General features: G+C 43.7%; 1 protein-coding gene across 1 annotated transcript in view; it reads left to right on the forward strand.

The window, feature by feature from the left end:
• The window catches only part of PPEF2 (protein phosphatase with EF-hand domain 2), a 113,852-nt gene extending 97,028 nt beyond the window's left edge, over positions 1–16,824 (forward strand). Inside the window, exons 16-20 of the mRNA XM_088456392.1 lie at positions 1,361–1,503; positions 1,585–1,691; positions 7,307–7,470; positions 10,620–10,707; positions 16,213–16,824. Coding sequence (XP_088312518.1) covers positions 1,361–1,503; positions 1,585–1,691; positions 7,307–7,470; positions 10,620–10,707; positions 16,213–16,415 — 705 coding nt within the window. The 3' untranslated portion in view covers positions 16,416–16,824. The remainder of the gene's footprint in view (positions 1–1,360; positions 1,504–1,584; positions 1,692–7,306; positions 7,471–10,619; positions 10,708–16,212) is intronic.
• Positions 16,825–21,070: the final 4,246 nt, after the last annotated feature.

The following is a 21,070-nucleotide window of genomic DNA, read 5'->3' on the forward strand; positions in this document are numbered from 1 at the left end:
TAGCGGTCAGGGTTGATGCTGCGGCTGGGGGGCCCGGTGAAAGGGCTCCCCTGGCTGTGGCATCAGCCCCCCGCTAGAAAAAGTCCAGTGCTGGTTCTGGAACATACAGGGGAACCCTACTCATTTTTTGTCCCCTATATTTCCAGAACCAGGACCGGATCAGAGCCCAGAGCTGGTTGCGCAGAATACAGGGGACCCCTACGTCGTTTGTCCCCCGTATTTTGGCAACCAGCGCTGGTTCTGACTAGCCCGGTGCTGGTTGTGCTTAAGTACAGGGGACCCCTACGTCGTTTGTCCCCTGTATTTAAGCACACCCAGCACTGGGTTACTAATGCCCGGGGCTGGTTGCTCTTTTTTGGGGGGGTGCACGCCATTTTTTTCTTTTTTTACACAGGTTTTTTTTTTTTTTTTTACCACAGCAGCACAGACGGGTCTCACGGACCTGTCATTGCTCTGTGCCAATCACACAGATGCATGTAGCACGGATCTCCCGGGTTCGTGCTACATGCAAATGGGCACCATAACGCTGATTGGCTTCCTGTCTGCCACTGCAGTGCCACTCCTAGATGGGCCACGTGTTTGTGCCGCCCCCTTGTGTCGCTTAGCATAGTCATCCAGCTTCCTCGGTACAACCTTTTGGCCTAAAAACAATATTGTGAGGTGTGAGGTGTTCAGAATAGAGTGGAAATGAGTGGAAATTAATGTTATTGGGGTTATTAATAGCGTAGGAACAAAAAAAGGCCCATTTATGTGATTTTAGCGGGTTTTTTTTATTTTTTAAGAAAAAATCCAGATCCAAAACACAAAACCCAGAACCCAAAACACGGAAGGGTGGTTTTGGCAAAACCAATCCAGATCCAAAACACGAAGAAAGATCCAGATCCAAAACCAAAACACAAAACACGAAAAGTGTCCGGTGCACACCCCTAATATATATAAATATTAAACTTCTCGTGGCTTTGTTTTTGCTCTATATTCTAATTATGCAGCAATTTTCTCGCCTTCCCCTCTCCACCCCTCATTGTTTTGTCTCTTCCCTAATTGTTTTTTTTTTTTCTTTCTTTGTTTTGTTTTTGTTTGTTTTTGTTTTTTTATTATTATTTTGATTATAGAGGTTCTTTATATTCTGATTAGGAAATTTTATAATTTTTTGGATCTGATCGAAACCTCATTTTGCAGGTTCACTTTGTAATATCGATTTTGAAATGTTTCTCTTTCTGTAATAATCTGCTACTATTTTCTAATAAAAATAATTTGCTATAAAATAAGAAGTACAGCCGACTGGTGCATGTTGCGGAGCATTAAAATATTTGGGAAACTCATTTTTTATATTGCTTTTATGTTTTGTTTTTTTTATAAGGTACTGACAATATTCTCTGCTTCAAACTATTATGAAATTGGCAGTAATAAAGGTGCTATTGTGAAACTGGGGTCTGACCTAGTCCCACATTTTGTGCAATACCAAGCAAACAAAACCACGAACACCCTGACCATGAGGCAAAGGTATGTTCTATGCTATGCTGCATCTGACATTTTGTTTTACACAATGATCTGGTGTCTTCAGCATCTATTTCTCTGTTCTAGAATAAGTACAGTAGAAGAATCTGCCCTGAGAGCTCTAAGAGAAAAACTATTTGCTCATAAATCAGATCTCATTAATGAATTCAAACAATGTGACAAGAATCGTACTGGTATGTCATGTTTTATTTGTTGCTGTGTGAAGTTTCAACTATAAGTGGAGTTTTTTTGGCAGATATTGGGATAAATGTTAAAATGTATGAAGCAATGATAACCACTTTTTTTTTCACAGTTTCCTCAGAAAAAAAAGTGGTTATTCCCACTACAAAATGTATGAAAAGGCAGATTTCTCCAGCTTCTGATAACACTGCACAACAATGAAAATGTTTCCGATGTGAAAATAGTTACTTCTAATTGATATCAGCATGCAAAGAATGAATATGACATTTAAAACTCTCAGTTAGCTCTGAGTTCCCAGATATAGCTCATTTATGACGATGTAGGGGTATTCCTAGTGAAGTGGGCAGAATGGAGAGAATCTTACCAGTAATCTGCATTCCACGCAGAGGGGGCGGGGTCTAATGACCCAATTAAATGAATCAGTTATTTGTCCCTCCCCTATTCAAATATATGCGATTCACGAGATTACCCACACAAGATAACTGTGGTGCACTGAGTGACAAGCATAGTGAGCGATTCCACAAAGACATTTCAGCAATGGAACAAAGATATCAGGGCAGGTGAATCACTACTGTTGGTCAGTGACAAGAGATGCCCCAGAAGAGGAGTACAAGCGACAAGCAAACAGAAAGCACCCCCATGAATAGGCCACTGTATTAGATAGTACTTTAGTATGCTGTATGTTTGTTTCGTATGCTGTATGCTTGTTTCACTTTGTGTTCTTATTTGTGATTGATTGAATTAAAACAACTGTTATTTATTTTCTATCAAGAAAATATCAGATTATTTTAAAATAGCTTTTCACTATGACTATATTACTAATGTACATACAGTATAGTGCAAGTAGTGTAGCTCAAAAAATAGAGCTTGTAAAAACATTCTGAAATCATTTTAGTTTTTCTTGACCTCAAATTAGTAATATATGACTATTTTTAGAAAGGAAACAAATTAAAAGTATTAATTTGTTGTACAGTGTAATAACACTGCTGCCATAGCCAGCTATGGTAGCAAACGGTTATGGGCACTTGCAAAGTCACTTGTCGACTAACACATAGCACTATCTGAGGATTGTGCTATGTGCTACTTACAGATGTGTCCACATACATCTTACCTCTATGCGCTAATGCATGAGTACTACAATACAACATCAGCCGCTGTGACACTATAACGTAGCATTGCACATGTAGATACACCCGCAGTCGCCTGTTGGAAATTTATCTTCGTATTCAATTCCATCCGCTTTTCGCGTACGCGGAAAGTCAATACAATGTAATAGGCGAAAAAGATTCACCTCTGAATAGCAGGAGAAAAGAAGTGCAATTTTTTTATTTTGGGGTGCAAAGGTGGAGAAACCACTCAGAACCCTTGGGACAGCCCCCAAAGGACAACTGTGTAAAAAAATTCATGGAAAAAACTTAACACCCCAAAAAAGTACTTTGAATTTTGGGGCAAAAAAACACAAAGTGGGGGGACAAGTTCGCAAACTAGCAAAATAAGGTTCTGGGGGTGATCTAAGAATGGGTCAAGTGTTTTTGGGATTGCAGGTGCTTCTATGAGGGAGGAAATTCACTTTTATTAAAACTACACTTTAGAGACATAAAAAGATGCTTGCACCGATTTTCAGGTACCCCAAATTTACCAGGACTACTTATTTCCACCCAAAAATACTGCTTTATGCCATTCTTCACCACCTGTGCAAAGACGCTAATTAGAGGCAATTGTACCAACTTAAGTACCCCAAACTGTTTTATTTTGACTAATCGGGAACTACTACATTGACCCCCAATGTTTCTGCAACTTTTTGGGGGGTTCAGGCTGATTTCCCCGATTCTGACACCAACTTTTTGGGGGGTTCAGGCTGATTTCCCCGATTCTGACACCACTTTTCGGCTGTTCTGACTTTGCGTGTCGACGTTTTCTCGTCTTTTGGAATTGAATAGGGTGAATAGCGGCTACACACACGATAAGTTGCCGCTGCTAAAGTACGCGATGTAGGCAAAAAGTCCGGCATGCAAAACTTTATCACGGGTGCAAAATTAATTGAATACTGCCCTTAACCTCTTACCCTAAAATCTTACCTTGTATAATTGTTAAGTGGGGGTCCTTCATTAAGACTCACCCCATTACCTTACTACTTGTCATTGGAGAGCAGTGGCTTCTTTTGGTTTCAGAAATTCCTCTTTAATGATACAAGGAGAGATGCATCAAGCCTTGGAGAAAGATAAAATTGAGTAACTGCCCGAAGTAAACAGTCATCTTCTAACTGTCATTTCAAAGACTGCTAAATAAATGACAGAAACAGATTGGTTGCTATGCGCAACTCTCTCCAAGGCTTCATATATCTCTCCCTTAAACTTTATCAAAAATGACTTATTCTGACAGCACACCAATGGGGAAGAGAATGGAAAGGTGGAAAAGTTCATTACAATAGTGACAGCAATTATGTTTGGAACACATCTCAAGTAAAATTCTAAAGAGGAATTTCTAAGTACAGACCCTCTATAAATGTAGCTTCTATGACTAGTTACTTATCTAATTATGGGCCCCACAATTATGTATTTTAATATAAGTAGAGCAACACAAAAACTAATTATTCCAAACTTACAAAGTACGCTAGTTGCTGTAAGAATTGCCCAATCATGGTCAGACTTGAGTATATGCAAAGGGAACAAAAACAAGACAGGTATCCCATGTCACAGAGATGAAATCTTCTGCACCTGCCCCAGTGGAGCTTACAATCTTCCCTAACACACGGACAGACACACATACATAGTACGCAGGGGTGTAACTATACCTACGGGGGCCCCATAGCAAAAATTTTTACAGGCCCCCCCTCTCAGCCTACCATCCCCGTCCCGTGGAACCCCTTGGCCTGAGCACCCCCACCCCCCGCACCATCCTCACTCCTCAACTTACCAGATCAATGGTCGCGCAGGGCAGGCGCACCTTCTCTCCCGGTTGGCTACATCTCACTGACTGATGCTGGGATGAGGCGACCACGCCTTCTCCCAGTATCAGTCAATGGGGAGAGCCAGAGGCGGAGCTGACTGGGAAGATGCGACCACGGTGCAGGTAAGTGGAGTAGAGGAGAGTGATGGGGGAGTGAGGAGGGTGTGGAGGGAAGGGCCGCGGACAGAGGCCTGGCCCCGGGTTGGTCCGGGCCCCATAGCAGCCGCACTCCCTGCACTCACGGTAGTTACGCCACTGATAGTACGCTAGTTGCTGTAAGAATTCCCCAATAATGGTCAGACTTGAGTATATGCAAAGCAAACAAAAACAAGACAGGTATCCCATATTACAGAGATGAAATCTACTGCATCTACCCCAGTGGAGCTTACAATCTTCCCTAACACACAGACAGACAGACATACATACTAAGGTTTTTTTTGTTTTAAAAGCCAACTAACCTACCAGTATGTTTTGAAGATTTGGAGGAAGCCGAGGCATGCAGAGGAATCCCATGCAAACACGGAGAGAACATACAAACTCCAGGAATTGAGCACATGACCTCAGGACTGTGAGGCAGTAATGCTAACCACTGCACCGACTGTGCTGCCCTCTTCTATGAGGCCTTCAATACAATTTTCTCTTATAAGTAATATATTTAAATTTACAGTGTATATAAATATTTATATACATATATGCAATCTACTGAATCAGTGAATTATGGTCACACAATTATATGATTACATGACCTTTGGTTATTTGGACTTAATTACTTATTCTCAACACATCTTATCTCTAAAGCTTTATAGTTCTCCAAAATTGTTATGGCACTCTAAAACTTTAGAAGCCCCCCAAACGTTATGGTTCTCCAAATCTTTATTTAGTCTTGAGAAACATATTTACAATTACTTATCAAGCATCAGAATCTGTCCTTGGTCCTTTGTTCGCTTGCTCAATACTTCTCAACATTCTTGTATATGTTCAAAAACATGATTACACTTTTGAAACAAAGCAGACCTTGCAAGTATTTCAGACACACATAAAAAAGCCTTGGTTTTCAAACAGTGCACCTAGATGGCGAACTCTCCCGTGAGCCCTTTTGAAAACAAGTGACGGGCGGTGAGGTACATGGCTGGGGAGACACTGGCTAGGATCAGAGCCAGAGTTACAGATACATATATGAACCCGAGGGCTCATGTGGGCATTATACAAATGTGCAGCAGAATATATAGTGCTGGAAATTTGGTGAGTTTTGATCAGGGATGTGCAGAAAAGGTAGACAGGGGAGGCAGTGCCTCCCCTGTCATACACTTTTTACTCCAGAGTTTTGACTATAAAAATTATTAGAATAATACAAAGAAGATATTTATAATATTTTCTTTACATTTTTCTTATAATCTTTATAGTAAAAACTGTGGCGTATACCTAAGTATGACAGGAAAGGCTCTGCTTCACCTGACCACACATCAATGGTATACTGTAACTAGATTTGTGGTGCGACATAAATACCTGAATAGATGCACTGTACAAGAGTGTAAATGTTATGTGATAAGTACAGCCACCTACCACTTTACAGCCACCCCTTTTATTAAATAAAAACATAATTTTCCCCCTGAAATACTGCTTAGTATTTTGGGGATGGCAAAGTGTGCCTAATAAACCTCTTCCAACTTGATGGCGCAAATTGCATTCGCATTGAATGTAAAGGACGACATCCAATTTCGACTAGCTCAGAGTGGATACAAAATTCAAAATAAGATGCCCTTTCCGCCCCATTACCTTATTTCACTTATCATCAGTGGCAGATTTTGCCTAAGGGATGCAGCCCCCCATTAAAATCCACCACCTCAGTGAACCAGCTGTAGTCCGTGACTGCACTGGCTACACTGTGTCTATCAGTAACTTCCCATTTGAAGCGCTACCTGCCAGTCACACACAGGATAGGCAGCCCAAGGGGGAGGTGTTTTCTCCCCTGGGACCGCCAGTCCAGGCTACCATTAGCAGTGAGCATTCTTCCAGAGGGAAGTCGCTCCTCTGCCTATCAGGCAGCCCTACCTGGCTTCTAGGGGCTGCTGCCTATGCAGTCCCTAGAAGCAGGCATTATGCGCAGCACCACAGCCGCTTGTGTGCATGTGCCAGTCCCAGCGCTTGCCAGATCCATTGCGCAGATTCCTGGACCTGGCCCAGGACTAGTGTCTCCTTCAACCTGCACTGCACTGTTGTCGGAGCACCAGCAGCCCCCTTATCTAAGAAGCCAGTAGCCGCTGCTGGTTATCATGCTCAGCAAAATGACATTTATTTTTGTAATCCCCCACTCAGCGCATCTTTACATTGGCTAGTGCAAATTTCTAGTTCTTTGCATAAGCCTCTTCTTGTTTTGAAAACTTATGAACTTTAGGGGAAATTTAGGTGCATCTACGACAGCGTTTCCCAATCTCCCATGATTGAGCACAGGAGACAATTAGTACCTTGGTCAATTTGATTCATCCATATGGACTCAAGCATGGATATCCTTAAAACCTGGACTGTAATGGCAGAGTTGGGGAACCTCTGATCTAAGCAAATCAATGTGCACAGGCCCCAAGAGATGACTATGCATGGCTCTGTTGCCATTGTAAATGATCTTTTTTTTTAAACATCAATGTTTGACTTTTCTATGCAGGATACATTACGTTAAATGACTGGGCGACCGCATTAGAGTCTGTCTTGAATTTAGGACTGCCATGGCGGATGCTTAGGCCGCAACTTGTCCGCAATGCTACAGATGGAGTACTGAGATATAGGGAATGGTTTGATGAACTCGCTGTGTGCCAACCAATCCGAGAGGTACTATATTTTTTATGACTGTAATAAAGTATCACATCTCTATTTGTAATACTCAAAAAGAAAAATGTCACTTAACTTAAATTGGTTTTGACATAGTGCCTACTTCACAATGGGCTCGATTCAGTTCAACGCAAATTGAATAGCGCCGGGACGAAGCTTCGGGAGCTATTCTATTCTGAGCGCTGTTAGGTTGGGCAATGCCCATTTTTCCGCCCCTCTCGCCTTAAACAGGGTGTTTAGACGTGAGAACGGGCATTCTCCAACTAAACTTCCCAAAGTGATGCTGTTTCAGCCGCGCTAAGGGCAGAAAACAGCATCGCGCCTGTACTTTTGGCAGATTTTGGCTCGCATCTCAGGAGGAATGCGAGAAGAAATCCTTAGTCGGGCTTAGCAGCTCGCTGAATTGAATAGCTCCGGGAGCTCATTCCCGGCGCTATTCAATTCGCGTGGAATTGAATCGAGCCCAATTTAAGTGTAAAAATATTTGTTTCTGTGCTTCTGTCACTTTGCAAGTGGTATGTTTAGTAGGCCATAAAGTATCTCCTAAACGCAGCAATTTACCAGTTTGCCAGTGACAGTATGGTTTGAATAGACCAATTAACTTGTTTTCCAGCCATATTTAACACTGACACTTACACAGCTGCAGCGGGTTTTCAAGATAGAATGTAATATAGTGCAACAACCACAAGTGCCTGAAAAATGAAAACCCACCTACAGTAGGGTGAATACAATTTTTTTGGGAAGGTGCAGAACAGGTACAACGGTTTGACATAATGGAAAAAGAGCAAGGTCCAAAGGGGCCATATGAACTAATAAAACACAATAAAAGACTGCCCCTAACAACAGCAGGTTAAGATACTGTATAATGCTTTTTGCGTTACTATAGGTCACAGGTTCTCAAACTCGATCCTCAGGACCCCAAATAGTACATGTTATCCAAGTCTCCTCACAGAATCACAAGTGAAACAATTAGCTCCACCTGTGGATCTTTTAAAATGTGTCAGAGGGGAATGAATACACCTGTGCACCTGCTGGGTGACCTGTGTGGGGTCCTTAGGACAGTGGCCCTGATTCAGAGCCGGACGCTCTAACAGAGCGCTCGCTCTGAATCAGGGCCGTCCTTCTTGATTTTTAGAACGGCCTCCTGGCCGCTCGTAAAAGCTGTGGGTGACCACCCACAGCTATAGCGAGCGGCCAGGAAGATGGTCGCGATGGTCAAGACCATCGGGCTTGCGACGAGATCCTTGTGGTAGGGTCTCGTTGCCGCAAGCCCTGGAGTGCTTTCGGCTCAAACAGAGCCGAAAGCACTCCCACTGACATCACTTGTGATGTCAGTTGGGCTGGCCCCAGACGGAGGCGTTCCCATGGGCGTTCCCGTGTTATCATTCAACATCGACAGCACGCCCCCTTTGGTACGAGACCCGGAGCGACGGTTTGCCGGCTCCGTCGTGCACATGCGCACTGGGCCACCATCGACCCGCTTGCGAGCGCTCAGCGCTCGCGAGTGGGTCTGAATCAGGCCCAGAGTTTGAGAACCACTGCTATAGGTGTTAGTTTGTCTTAGGACAGGTATGAAACATGACTGTGAGCTTTAGATTTTGATGGTTGGTGTTTCACATATTTGTATATATATATATATATATATATATATAATTTTTTTATTTTAAAAATGATGAAGGCATAAAATCAGAAAAATAAACCAGTACATTTAAAAAGTGTCAGTAGCTATCTGAATATGGACAAAAGCATGTAAGGAGAGGGCATTTGACTGGAAATGAAAATTAATGGAAACAAAAAAGAAAAATTGTAACTGTAATTAAAAAATTATAATAAAGGAGATTATTTCTTAGGTCTAAAACTGGGTACACACTATACAATATATTGTTCTGACGGAGATCGGAATGTATATTGTACACATTGTATAGTGTATGCGCCTGATCCATCGTGAGCAACGATCATTCATCATATTGTCCCATCTGCTGTTCTGCACAACAGATGGGACACAGCAATGAATGACACTGTTCTGTTATATGCAGCATGTAACGGCACATTGCGCTATCATACACTGGATAGCGCAATGTGTACAGCGCACGCAATGTATCGTTACATGGCACCGTTGGCTGTGTCACATCATAGTGTGGACCCAGCTTTAGGCTTTGACGTCTGAAGGTTCACTACATTGTAGGCTGTGTTGCCACCTTCTATTTTTCCTTACAAGTGGTACATGCTTTGTGGCACAGATACTATAAAACCTATTTGGGAACTGTTCATCTGAAAACAGAGTGGTAGCAGTACTGAGTAAGGACTCTGTAGTAAAAGAAAAATCGGAAAACTTTCAGATGTGCTGGCAAGGACCAGGGATGAAAACTGTTAGTTTTATAATTATTTATATAGTGAATTTACATATTCATTTTAAGCAAAACACAAAATATATAATACATTCCAGTTACAAATACAGCACCATTAATAGTCTACATTACAGTTTAAAATTATATTTCACATTTTAAAATGCAGTTTTTTTTTTCTTTAAACCTACACACTTATTATTGCTACTAATAAAATAAGTTGTGCTGACTAGAAATATAGTGCTTTATTTGTTATTTTAACGGAACACCATCCATGACCGCAACTTATTTTATTTGGAAACAGCAAACACTCCATATTAAGTATTAGGTGAAACGTGTCTATTTCAAGTAGGATGTCACAGACTTAAGCTGGGTACACACCTATACAAACATGTTTTTTTTTCAATGGTGTGTACGCTGTCCCGATGCAGGAGCGTTAGCCGGTAAACGGCTTATAATGTTCCTGCAACGGAAGGGCTCAGGTGATTCAATCTCATGTGCTGTTTAATATTTATCGGGCCATACACACTGTGCTGTCTGCAGATGACAGGGTGTCACACTGGGGACACACTGCACGGCTGATCGGGAGAGTTTTACCTGATCAGCCGCTGATTGTACAGTTGTTAGATCATGGAAGGGTCAGGGGTCACACCAGCACAGAGAAGTAATGTGAGGCTCCCCTCAAACAGCTTTGGGAAGGTTGTTGAGTCAAACGTACCTTACTATGAAACAAAGTTCATACAACCAGCTTGCTAAACACTATGTTGCTCAAAAACCCTGATCTGGTCATTTTATCATTGGCAGAATTTACATTCAAGCTTGCTGGAAGCTCTCTATAGAAACAGATCAGACTTGGAAACAATATTTCGGATGATTGATAGTGATAGCTCTGGTGAGTACAAATGCTGAGGTCAATTATCTTTCTATGCTAGTGATATAAAACAATTTCTTCTACTTATGTTAGTAAAACAAATAATAGCACAAGTGTGGGTGTCCTATCTTGTACACAAATAGAAATTAATCAAACTTAATGATGCTTTACTGGTTAGCTCTATCCTCTTGCAAAGAGATCACAAACTTCTGACTCATTTTGCTCCCATTCAGCCTTAGTAAGTGTTCTCGGATATCATCCTAGATTGGAATCTGGTATTTGCAGCTTTTATTCAGATGACTAAAAAAACGGCATCACGGTCTAAGGGGCATATGTATCAAAGCTTGATGGGAGATACAATTGTGAGATATATATCACCAACCAATCAGTTCCAAACTATCATTTTTTAAACACAGCCTGCAAAATGTAAGTTAGAAGCTGATTGGTTGGTCATATATCACAAATTTATCTCACATCAAGCTTTGATACATATGCCCCTAATACCCTTTCAGACATACAACCCGGGAAATTTCCTGCTCAGACCCAGGAATTTCTCCTGTGCAAATTCCCGGGTATTTGGTCGAGACCCCCCTTTCACACTACAGCGTCTACCCGGGAAATTCCCAGGTAGACCCCTTTCAGACATAAGCCGGGTTTTTCTGCTTACCTGCCTCTCCTCTGCCGTCTGCTCCTCCTAGCCTATCCCCTCTCCGGCTGCCGCTGATGATGTCATCATAGTGCTGCCGGAAGCCAGTCAATCAAAATGCAGCATTTTATTATTTTTTTTAATTAAATTATTTATTTTATTGCCCTAGTGGTCCAACGGGAGTGCGGGTGGCCTGCTATGGCTGAGACCAGTCGGCGGTCTACAGCACAGGCGGGTGTCCCCAGCATCCGGCTGGGGTCCTGTGTCGCTGACTCAATCTACAGCGACACAGGCACTGGCGCGGGGGGTGGTGAGCGGTAGCGCTGAGCGTCCTATAGTTGCTGCGTCCAAATACACATCATCAGATTACAAGCGCCATCAGACTGGCCATTGGACCTGCACAGCTGAGTCCAGGAAGTCTGCTTCCGACGACGCAGACTCTGGGCACGGCCCACCTACAAAATTGGGGTGACACGCACCTGTTTTGTAGAACAGTCCTTATGTCAATCATGCTGCGGCTAAGTGGGGACTGCGAGCGATCACACAGGACCCGTTCTGCACATGCGCAGACCCACAATTGGAGATGTACTCAACATTGGGTTTGCGTACATCTTTGAATCAGGACCTATGTCCATTAATCCCACCATGCCATGTGTGCAGACAGTCAATTAATCAGCGGAGATAAAAAAGATCTCAATTTGTCCACCTATCTCAGTGCTAAAGATTGGTCAGGAGCCATGCACCTCCTTTGAAACTTTGTACTCCGCGGCTTTCACCTCGCCCTCCGTCCTTTTAGGTCAATCTTCTGATGTCTTTGACGTACAGTTTGTGTTGACACACTCGAAAATCTAATTTTGTTTTTGCTGACCATTTGGAAAGCAAATCCAGAGACGTCATTTGACGAATATTTAGGCTAATACGCTGCATGATGCGAAGTAAATGTGGCAAAGAATTCCTTGGTCCCTCAGACCTTGGTAGATTCGGTCTTCTTACATTTGGCAAGTATCCTGGCAATGGCAGACTGGTTACAGCAGATCCTTTCAGGAATCTGCGGCCCAGATTATTTATCTTAAGCGACCATGATCACCAGAACAGTTTTCTTTGACGACACAAGTTAGAAGCTTCATTGCTTACACATGGGGCCAAATGTAATAAGGTGAGAGTTCAGCAGTAAAACTCTCACACTAATATATTGATCAAGCTGTATTTTTAAAACAGGAAACACCTGGATGAGAGTTTAATTCTTGAGCGTTTTTTGAGTCTGAAAAACATGCAAGTTTGCATGTTCTGTGACTTTATTACATTGGCTGAGTATAAAAATGTGACCGTTTTCTCTCACATTTTTTAAACGCTCACCCAATTATATTTGGCCCATGGAGAGAATGGAGTCAAAAACTCCTTACACTGATTGGTCAATTGTTTGTTTAAATAGTTTTCTGTAACTTTTCAACCGCTGTGTGTATATACACAACTGACAAAATTCCCTGTACAACATATATGCACTATTACTCAGAGTAGAATACACAAAATATGCTGAACACGCTAATATTTCTAATGGTTTTGTTAATTTTTTTTTTTTTTTTTTTTTTTTTTAATACTCCATCTCCCCCTATGTATTTTTTAGATGACTTTAGCACCGCTTTCCTTCACCCTATAGTGCAGTGATTCCCAACCTCGGTCCTCAAGGCACACTAACAGTCCTGGTTTTAGTGATATCCATGCTTAAGCACAGATGGTTAAATCAAAATAGTTAAGGTACTAATTAAGTCACTTGTGCTCAACTATGGCTATCCTTAAAACCTGTACTGTTAGTGTGCCTTGAGGACCGTGGTTGGGAACCCCTGCTATAGTGAATAATTTAGCTGTCCACTCAAGGTTAAATGTATTGCGGCATGTGAACATTTATTAAAGATATATACACCGAAGTGACAAGTGACATACATGGGATAGATGCCTAGTATTGTGTAAGACCCCCTCTAGCCCTGCAAAGTTCAGCAATTCAATGTGGCCACAAGTGTACGGACCACCTCTGGAGAGATGCTGACCCATGCCATCTGGATAGCTTCTCACAGTTCCCTTATGGTTGTAGATGCAAGATCTTGAGTGTGAATGGAACTCATCACTACGTCATAAATGCTCTATTGCCTCTCCAGAGTGCTCCTGGCCAACTTAGGACCAATCACACAGTGCATTATGCTGATGGAGTATTCCATCGTTGTGGGGGTACATGAAGGGTTGCAGATGGTCATCAAGAAATGCAATGTAGTGGTTACCAGTCAAAGATGTTTTTAGATGGACCAGCGGACCCAACCCATTTTACGTGAACACACCCCACACCATTATGGAACCACCACCATCTTCATGGTGCCTTTTTGCCAACTGGGGTCTGTGCCACACCAGATTCCTAACATCAGCCCTAAACAACTGGAACCATGACTCATCAGACCACGCCACATTGCCAGTACTCCAGGGTCCAATTAGTAACATCACAAGCCCAGATGAGGCCCTGTGTCCAACGTCGTAGTGTTAACAGGGGCACTCTGGTGGGTCTTCTGCTTCCATATCACATGGAATCGAAAGAACACGGCACTGACCTGCTGGATATGCATCTGGTACCTCCTGCATTGAATGTGGATGTGATTTGAGCCAGTGTCACATGTCTGACATTTCTGGCCAGACACTGATGTCACGATCATTAAGCACCCGTAGTCAACCACTGCGCTGTCCATGATGTATTCCCAATACACACAAGACACCATAGTTAGGAATGTTGAATGTCCACACAACTTAGGATATGGAAAATGTCCTATGCATCGGATCCCACTATCGTGCCCCATTCGGACACCGATAATTTATGTTGCTTTGCCAATTGCAGCTCAGCTCGTGAAATATCAATTTACAACTGATGCAGGGCTGAGCATTTCCAAGAAGTCACAGTATGGTGACATCGTCTACCATTACATACTGATATACACATACACACTGAAACATGGGACAATAAGCGAGAAAGCATGCGTGCATCTGTCCTTTATGCATGGCCAGAGTTTTGGAACTAGCTCCACCAAATTTGACAGGGTGGTGAATGAATTTCGTCAGGTCCATACACTGTCACACAATCGCTAAAACTAGGGACACTTAAATTACACATGTTCCAGGGTTGGCTCCAGTGGAAACTGGCAGTCTGCCAAAAACCTGTGAGAAAACTACAAAAATATCCTTTTAACCTCACTCTGAGCAAACTTGATGACTCAAGCAAGTTCATATTAAATCCAGAGCCTCTGGGGGGATTCAATTGCGAGCGAGGTTTTGTCTGCAAAAACTGATGCTGACCTCACGCCCAATTTGGGATACCGCTGCGATGTGCGCTCCCTATATCTGCGGTATTCAATTAAAATAAAAAAAATAGGCATGCTGGGTTTTCAACACTAAACCTCGCGGTTCGGAAAAAAAAAAAAAAAAACTTGCCTCTCTGGTGGTCTTTACGGTTCGCGGCCAGCTCCCCTCCATCTTTGCACTGGATAGGGGTTGTGGTTGCTGGGAGATTTAGTTCTTGCGGGCTCAAACACTTACATAAAACATACATAAATACACCACTGCTGCAAAAGCCCGGGTCCCACCGATGGAGGGAGAAGACAGAGCTGCAGAAGGTGAGTATTTACTGACTAATTAAGCTAATTGGAAACTTCCAATTGGTTAAATAGTCATTAGGAGAGGTGCTGTCGGGGTCTCAAATCCATATTTTTAGGAAAAAAGGTCTGTAAAAATGCTCTAAGGATATATTTGTCGTGCTCTGGAGGTGCGTAAAAAAAAAAAACCTCCCAGTGCACAAAAACTGAAAAACCCTGAACCTAATTGAATAGCCAAAGTCCTGCACCTGCATGAAAACCCCAGCAGGTGCGGGATTTTTGCTATTCTCGTAACTAATTGAATATTCCCTTCTGTGTTTGCATGCAAGGGCATAACTAGAACTTTGTGGGCCACATAGCACGATCTGAAAAGGGCCCCTCCCACACATACCGCATTCAGGTTATGACACACATTATGCCACCCTACACCATAGTAGTAGTGCCCCATATAACATTCCACACAACAGTAGTGCCCCTCACACATGCGCGTGCGTGCCCCCTTCCCCCAGCACTGGTGCAGTTTGAAATTGTCACCATTCGTGAGCCAATCAGAGCTCACAGACCGGCACCCAATCAAGAGCTACCACTGCTTACTGGCTGCCAGTCCACAAGCTCTGATTGCCTCGTGACCTGCGGCACCAAATCAACATTGCTGACACCTGGGCCCCCGGGCCCCCATATATTAATAGCTGACAAATTCCCTGCACAACAATATATAGCATATATACACACATACTTAAAGTAGCATACACAAAAAAAAGCTGTGTATCCACTAGACAATACAATGGAACAAAAAACAGAAGCTCCCTTGTGAAGCTCTATTGAAGATGTGGTGACGTCACCCTCCCTCATGCCCATACCTGCAGAACCTGACAATATCGTCAGTTTACCCTGCAAGTACGGGCGATGAGCAACATCAATGATCAGCGGGACTGCGCATCGCTGGTTATTGACGGCATATCCACTGGACAATATAGTTATCGTTCATTATATCATCTAGTGGATACACGGCATAACTTAAAAAGTCTTATATTTTTTGAGATTAGAATATTGCATTTTCAGTAGAGCTTCACAAGTAAGTTTATCTACTATTTGCTTCATTCAAATTCTGTAAAATAAAACGCAATTACAATGGCTAAAATAGGTTTAGTTACAAGTATCTTTTTCATAATAAGGAAATTGCACTAAAGGATTAATTAGGCATTGGGTGCTAGTTGACAGAACTTTAAATTCTCTTTTCAACACTTGTTTCAGGTCTCATTTCCTTTGAGGAGTTCCAACACACTTGGAAGCTGCTAAGCACCCACCTAAATATAGACATCACTGACGAGGCCATCTGTAACATGGCTAGGAGCATAGACTTTAATAAAGATGGCAACATAGACATCAATGAGTTCCTGGAAGCCTTCCGACTAGTTGACAGACCCCATATTGAAGATAAAGAATCGGATATGTAATGCAAATATTTCAGTTATGCAGACTATTTTTTTCATTCTATTCTAAATGAATGGTCAACTCAGTGGCACTTCTGTGGGGTGTTTCCAGGCATGAATCATTTGTGACGGCTTCCGAGACTCTGTGCTGAGAAACCCAGGATTGTATATAATCAGGAACTCAACACAGCATGGACCATGTTAATGGATCTATTTTGAATGATTGTATAACAAACATCACCGCTTTATAGAAAAAGGTCCATGTATTGTGCTTCTGCTTGTTTATATATGTAAATATACTTCAAGTTGTTGGATAGAGATGAGTTTTAGACAGTGAATCAGGATTCTGAACAACATAAAAATGTACAGCATCTAGCTAAAAGGTATTTTACATTTATCTCATTATCAAAAGCAATTATCTTGACTGACACTATTCTATGAATAACTTTGTAACTAAAGGACAAAAAAAAAACAGTGCACATAAATTTAAATAGAATTATCGTGTATCCATTTTGTATAATTGTGTATAATTTTTAATTGGCTTCATTGCCAGCCTCTACAAAAGGTCCCCGATGCCGGATTTAAAGTGCCCCGGTGGTCTAATGAGAGTGCCGACAAACCGGACACCACATCTCATCGTCCTCTGGCTGGTCTCCACAGCCAGAGGTAAGGACTGCAACATACGCAATTCCCTGCAAGCGAGAAATTGCTTAACCTGCCTCCCCGTTTGTCCGGCTGCAGCCCTAGGTCTCCAGTGGAGCGGTTAGCTGAGCCCCGCCGGCGCCTGCCGGCCGTAATCACTGGACCACTCTCCAGCGGGGGTAGATGGACCAGTAGCGCAAGTGCCCCCTTGAACGCCCAGCGCTGCTTGCTCTACAAAAAACTAAGAAATAATCAAAAATAAAGCTTGGGGCTGCCTAATGCAGTCCCCCTGTTTAAAGGTGCAACCGGCACCAAACGCAAATTGCCTGCCTTTGGCTGGGGGCAGAGTATATGTGGAGGAGGACCTTTGCATCCTGGTAGCTAAAGCTCTTGACTGTTTGGTGCCAAGTTGGATCCAACCACCTACACCCCATGGTTATCCCTGTGGATACTGAAGAAGAAATAATAGTATTTTGGTACTTACCGATAAATCCCTTCCTCCGATTCCACAGGGGACACTGGAGCCTCAGTACAATGGGGTATAGGAGTGTGTTAACCGGGAGCTGGCACCTTTAAATAAAAAACTACTGGTAGCTAGCTCCTCCCCCATTGTACGTCTCTCACACCAAGCCACATATGTCTTCCATATGCAGTAGTAATGTTGAGAAGTGACTTCTTCCCTAGCCCGAATCATTGTGGGAATGACACTAGACGGAATACCCTTCTTTCTGAGGACGGCCCTTTCAATAGCCAGGCCGTCAAACGAAGCCGCCTTAAGTCGCGATAAACAAATGGGCCCTGACGAAGGAGGTCGTCCTGAAGAGGCAGTGGCCACGGCTCGTCTATTAACAGATTCTGTATCTGGGAGTACCACGCTCGTCTGGGCCAATCTGGTGCTATCAGAAGCACCTTGATCCCTTCCCGCTTGATTCTTTGAAGCAGGCGCGGAATGAGCTGAAACAGAGGGAATAGGTAAATGTAATGAAACTTCCACGGAGCCGTCAGTGCATCCACTGCAGCTGCCCGTGGATCCCTTGTTGTGGAGTAGTAAACTGGTAGTTGGTGGTTTAACCTTGATGCCATAAGGTCGGCTTGAGGACAGCCCCACCTCAGAGTTAGTTGCTGGAACACCTGAGGATGTGACCATTCCCCTGGATGAACGTCCTGCCGAGGTAGTCGGCCTCCCAGTTTTCTACTCCTGGGATGAAGATCGCAGAAATCGCTACTGCAAATTCCTCTGCCCAAAACAGAATCCTGGTTACCTCCCTTATGGCGGCTCTGCTTTTTGTGCCGTCCTGCCTGTTTATATACGCCACTGCAGTGGCGTTGTCCGAGTGGACTCTGATTGCCTGCCCCTCCAGCAGCGGATGCGCCAGCTGGGAGAGCATAAAATACCGCTCTCAACTCTAGGATATTTATGGGCAATCTGGCTTCCTGCTGCGTCCAGTGCCCCTGAAAAAGCTTTCCCAGAGTCACTGCTCCCCAGCCCCTCAGACTTGCGTCCGTGGTGAGGAGGGTCCAGTCCCACACCGCAAACCTTTTCCCCGCCAGCAGGTGGGAAAGGTTCAGCCACCAAATGAGAGATGTTCGAGTCTGAGGCGCCAGGAGAACTCTCTGATGGAGAAAAAGGTGGGATCCTGACCACTGGGAGAGGAGATCCAGTTGAAAAGGACGGGCATGAAATCTTGCATACTGAACCGCCTCGAAGGCCGCCACCATCTTCCCCAGAAGGCGGATACAGAGATGCACAGACACTCGGCGATGTTGTAAGACCAGGTGCACCATATGCTGAATGGAGGCAGCTTTGTCTTGAGGCAGGAAAACTCTTTGCTGCACTGTGTCCAGTATCATTCCCAGGAATAGTAAACGCTGTGTGGGGATCAGGGAGGACTTTTTGAAATTTAGTATCCAACCGTGTTGCAGGAGGATGCTCTGAGTTAAGCGAATGTCCCTTAACCGCCGAGCTTCCGAAGAGGCCTTTATCAATAGATCGTCTAAGTATGGAACAATGATGACCCCCTGACCATGCAGTAGGGCCATCATTGCCGCCATAACTTTTGTGAAGACTCTTGGAGCTGACGAAAGGTAGGGCCTGGATTTGAAAATGCGACTCTAGGACCGCAAAACGAAGAAAGGCCTGATGGTGGGGCCAGATGTGGAGATAAGCGTCCTTTATGTCTAAGGACACCAGAAACTCGTTCCTGTCGAGACCCGCTATAACGGATTGGAGAGATTCCATCTTGAATTTGAAAACTCGAAGATGAGGGTTTAAATCCTTGAGATTGAGAATGGGTCTCATGGAGCCGTCCGGCTTGGGCACCACAAACAGGCTGGAATAAAACCCTTGATCTCTCTGATGGGTCGGAACATTCACCATTACCTGGGACAATAACAGTTTTTGTATTGCCCCTAGAATTTCTCCTCGTTTTTCTGCAACCAAAGGTAAACCGGTTTTGAAAAAAACGAGGAGGATGGGCCCTGAAGTCCAATTTCAGGCCGTGAATAATGATGTCCCTGACCCAGGCGTCCTGGCAAGACTGGATCCAAATGTCCTTGAAACGTAAAAGGCGAGCCCCAACCCTGGGATCCCCCAAATGAGAAGGACGTCATGTGGCAACTGCCTTGTCCTGCTGAGTGTTGGAGGCGGCTGATGCTGAAGCTCTGGAGAAGGCTGGACCTCCTCTGGAACGCCCTCTAAACCTTCCAGAGGCACGAAAGGATAGAAAGGAGGGACCTGCTCTTCTAGTAGGAGGAGCTGCAGATGGTAGGTAAGTGGATTTCCCACCTGTAGCTTGTGAGATCCACTTATCTAATTCCGATCCGAAAAGTACCTCCCCAGTAAAGGGAAGAGCCTCTACTGCTCTCTTGGACTCTACATCTGCCTGCCATTGACGCAGCCACAGAGCCCTTCTAGCAGATATAGCTAATGCTGAAGATCTGGTGGATAGACTACAAATGTCCTTAGACGCTTCTCCGAGGAAAGCAGCAGACTCTGCGATCTGTTTGGCTAACTGAATTAAGTCGTCAGTTTGCGTACCTGTCTTAATCCCCTCAGCCAGCTGCAGCGCCCAGGCTTCAATGGCCTTATTCACCCAACAACTAACTAGTGCTGGACGCATCAAAACCCCTGCAACTGTACACAAGGATTTCAATGTGTGTTCCATCTTCCTATCCGAGGTTTCCTTTAGGGAAACCGCGCCAGGCACCGGAAGCACCGTTTTCTTGGAAAGACGGGCTAATGACGGGTCCACTGCTGGAGGAGTTTCACATAATCTCCTGCTGTCAGGTGGGAAAGGGTAAGAAGACAGATATTTCTTAGAAATTTGAAATTTTCTATCTGGGTGTTTCCATGTGGAAAAAAGAATCTCATCCAGCTCTTCTGATGCTGGAAAGGTAACAGACTTTAAATCTTTTACCAAAAATAGATGGTTTTTCAGTAACCTCTAAATCCTCTACATGCAACACCTGGCGTACTGCTGAAATTAAAGCATTCACGCCCTGAGATGCAGGTTCGGGGTCTTCAGGAATGTAAGTTTCCTCTTCCTGAACCTCCCCCTCTTCAGTGTCCTGCAACTCCTCATCTGACTCATCCCATTGTAAGGGATTATGAATCAATCTCTTACTAAGGACTTGAGCAGGAGAAGAAGCAGCAGGTGGGGCCTGGGACATTGCTTTTGTAAGTCCCTCAAAAGATCTGGCCAGAGAGCGAGCCCAATCTGGTTCAGCTGCTGTTTGTCTCAGCCTCTCCCTGTCCTTACGAGCTGATTCCAGCTCTGATATAACTGCAGTCAATTGTGCAGACCACCTAGGCTGGACTTCAAGATTAGTATCTTGAGGTAAAGACACACATTTATTACACAGTAAGTAAGCATTAGAATGTCCCTGTGTGAATTTTTCACCACAACACCATAAGTCTTGCATGAAAAAGACTTCTGTGCAGCTTTAGACCCCTTGGTAGACATGTCTGTTACAGACACCACACCCACAGAGAAAAGGACAGTAATGCAATAACAGATTTTTCAATCACACCACACAGA

Source organism: Taudactylus pleione, unplaced genomic scaffold (genome assembly GCF_031769625.1).
Source record: "Taudactylus pleione unplaced genomic scaffold, aTauple2 ptg000703l, whole genome shotgun sequence".
NCBI classification, from domain to species: Eukaryota; Metazoa; Chordata; class Amphibia; order Anura; family Myobatrachidae; genus Taudactylus; species Taudactylus pleione.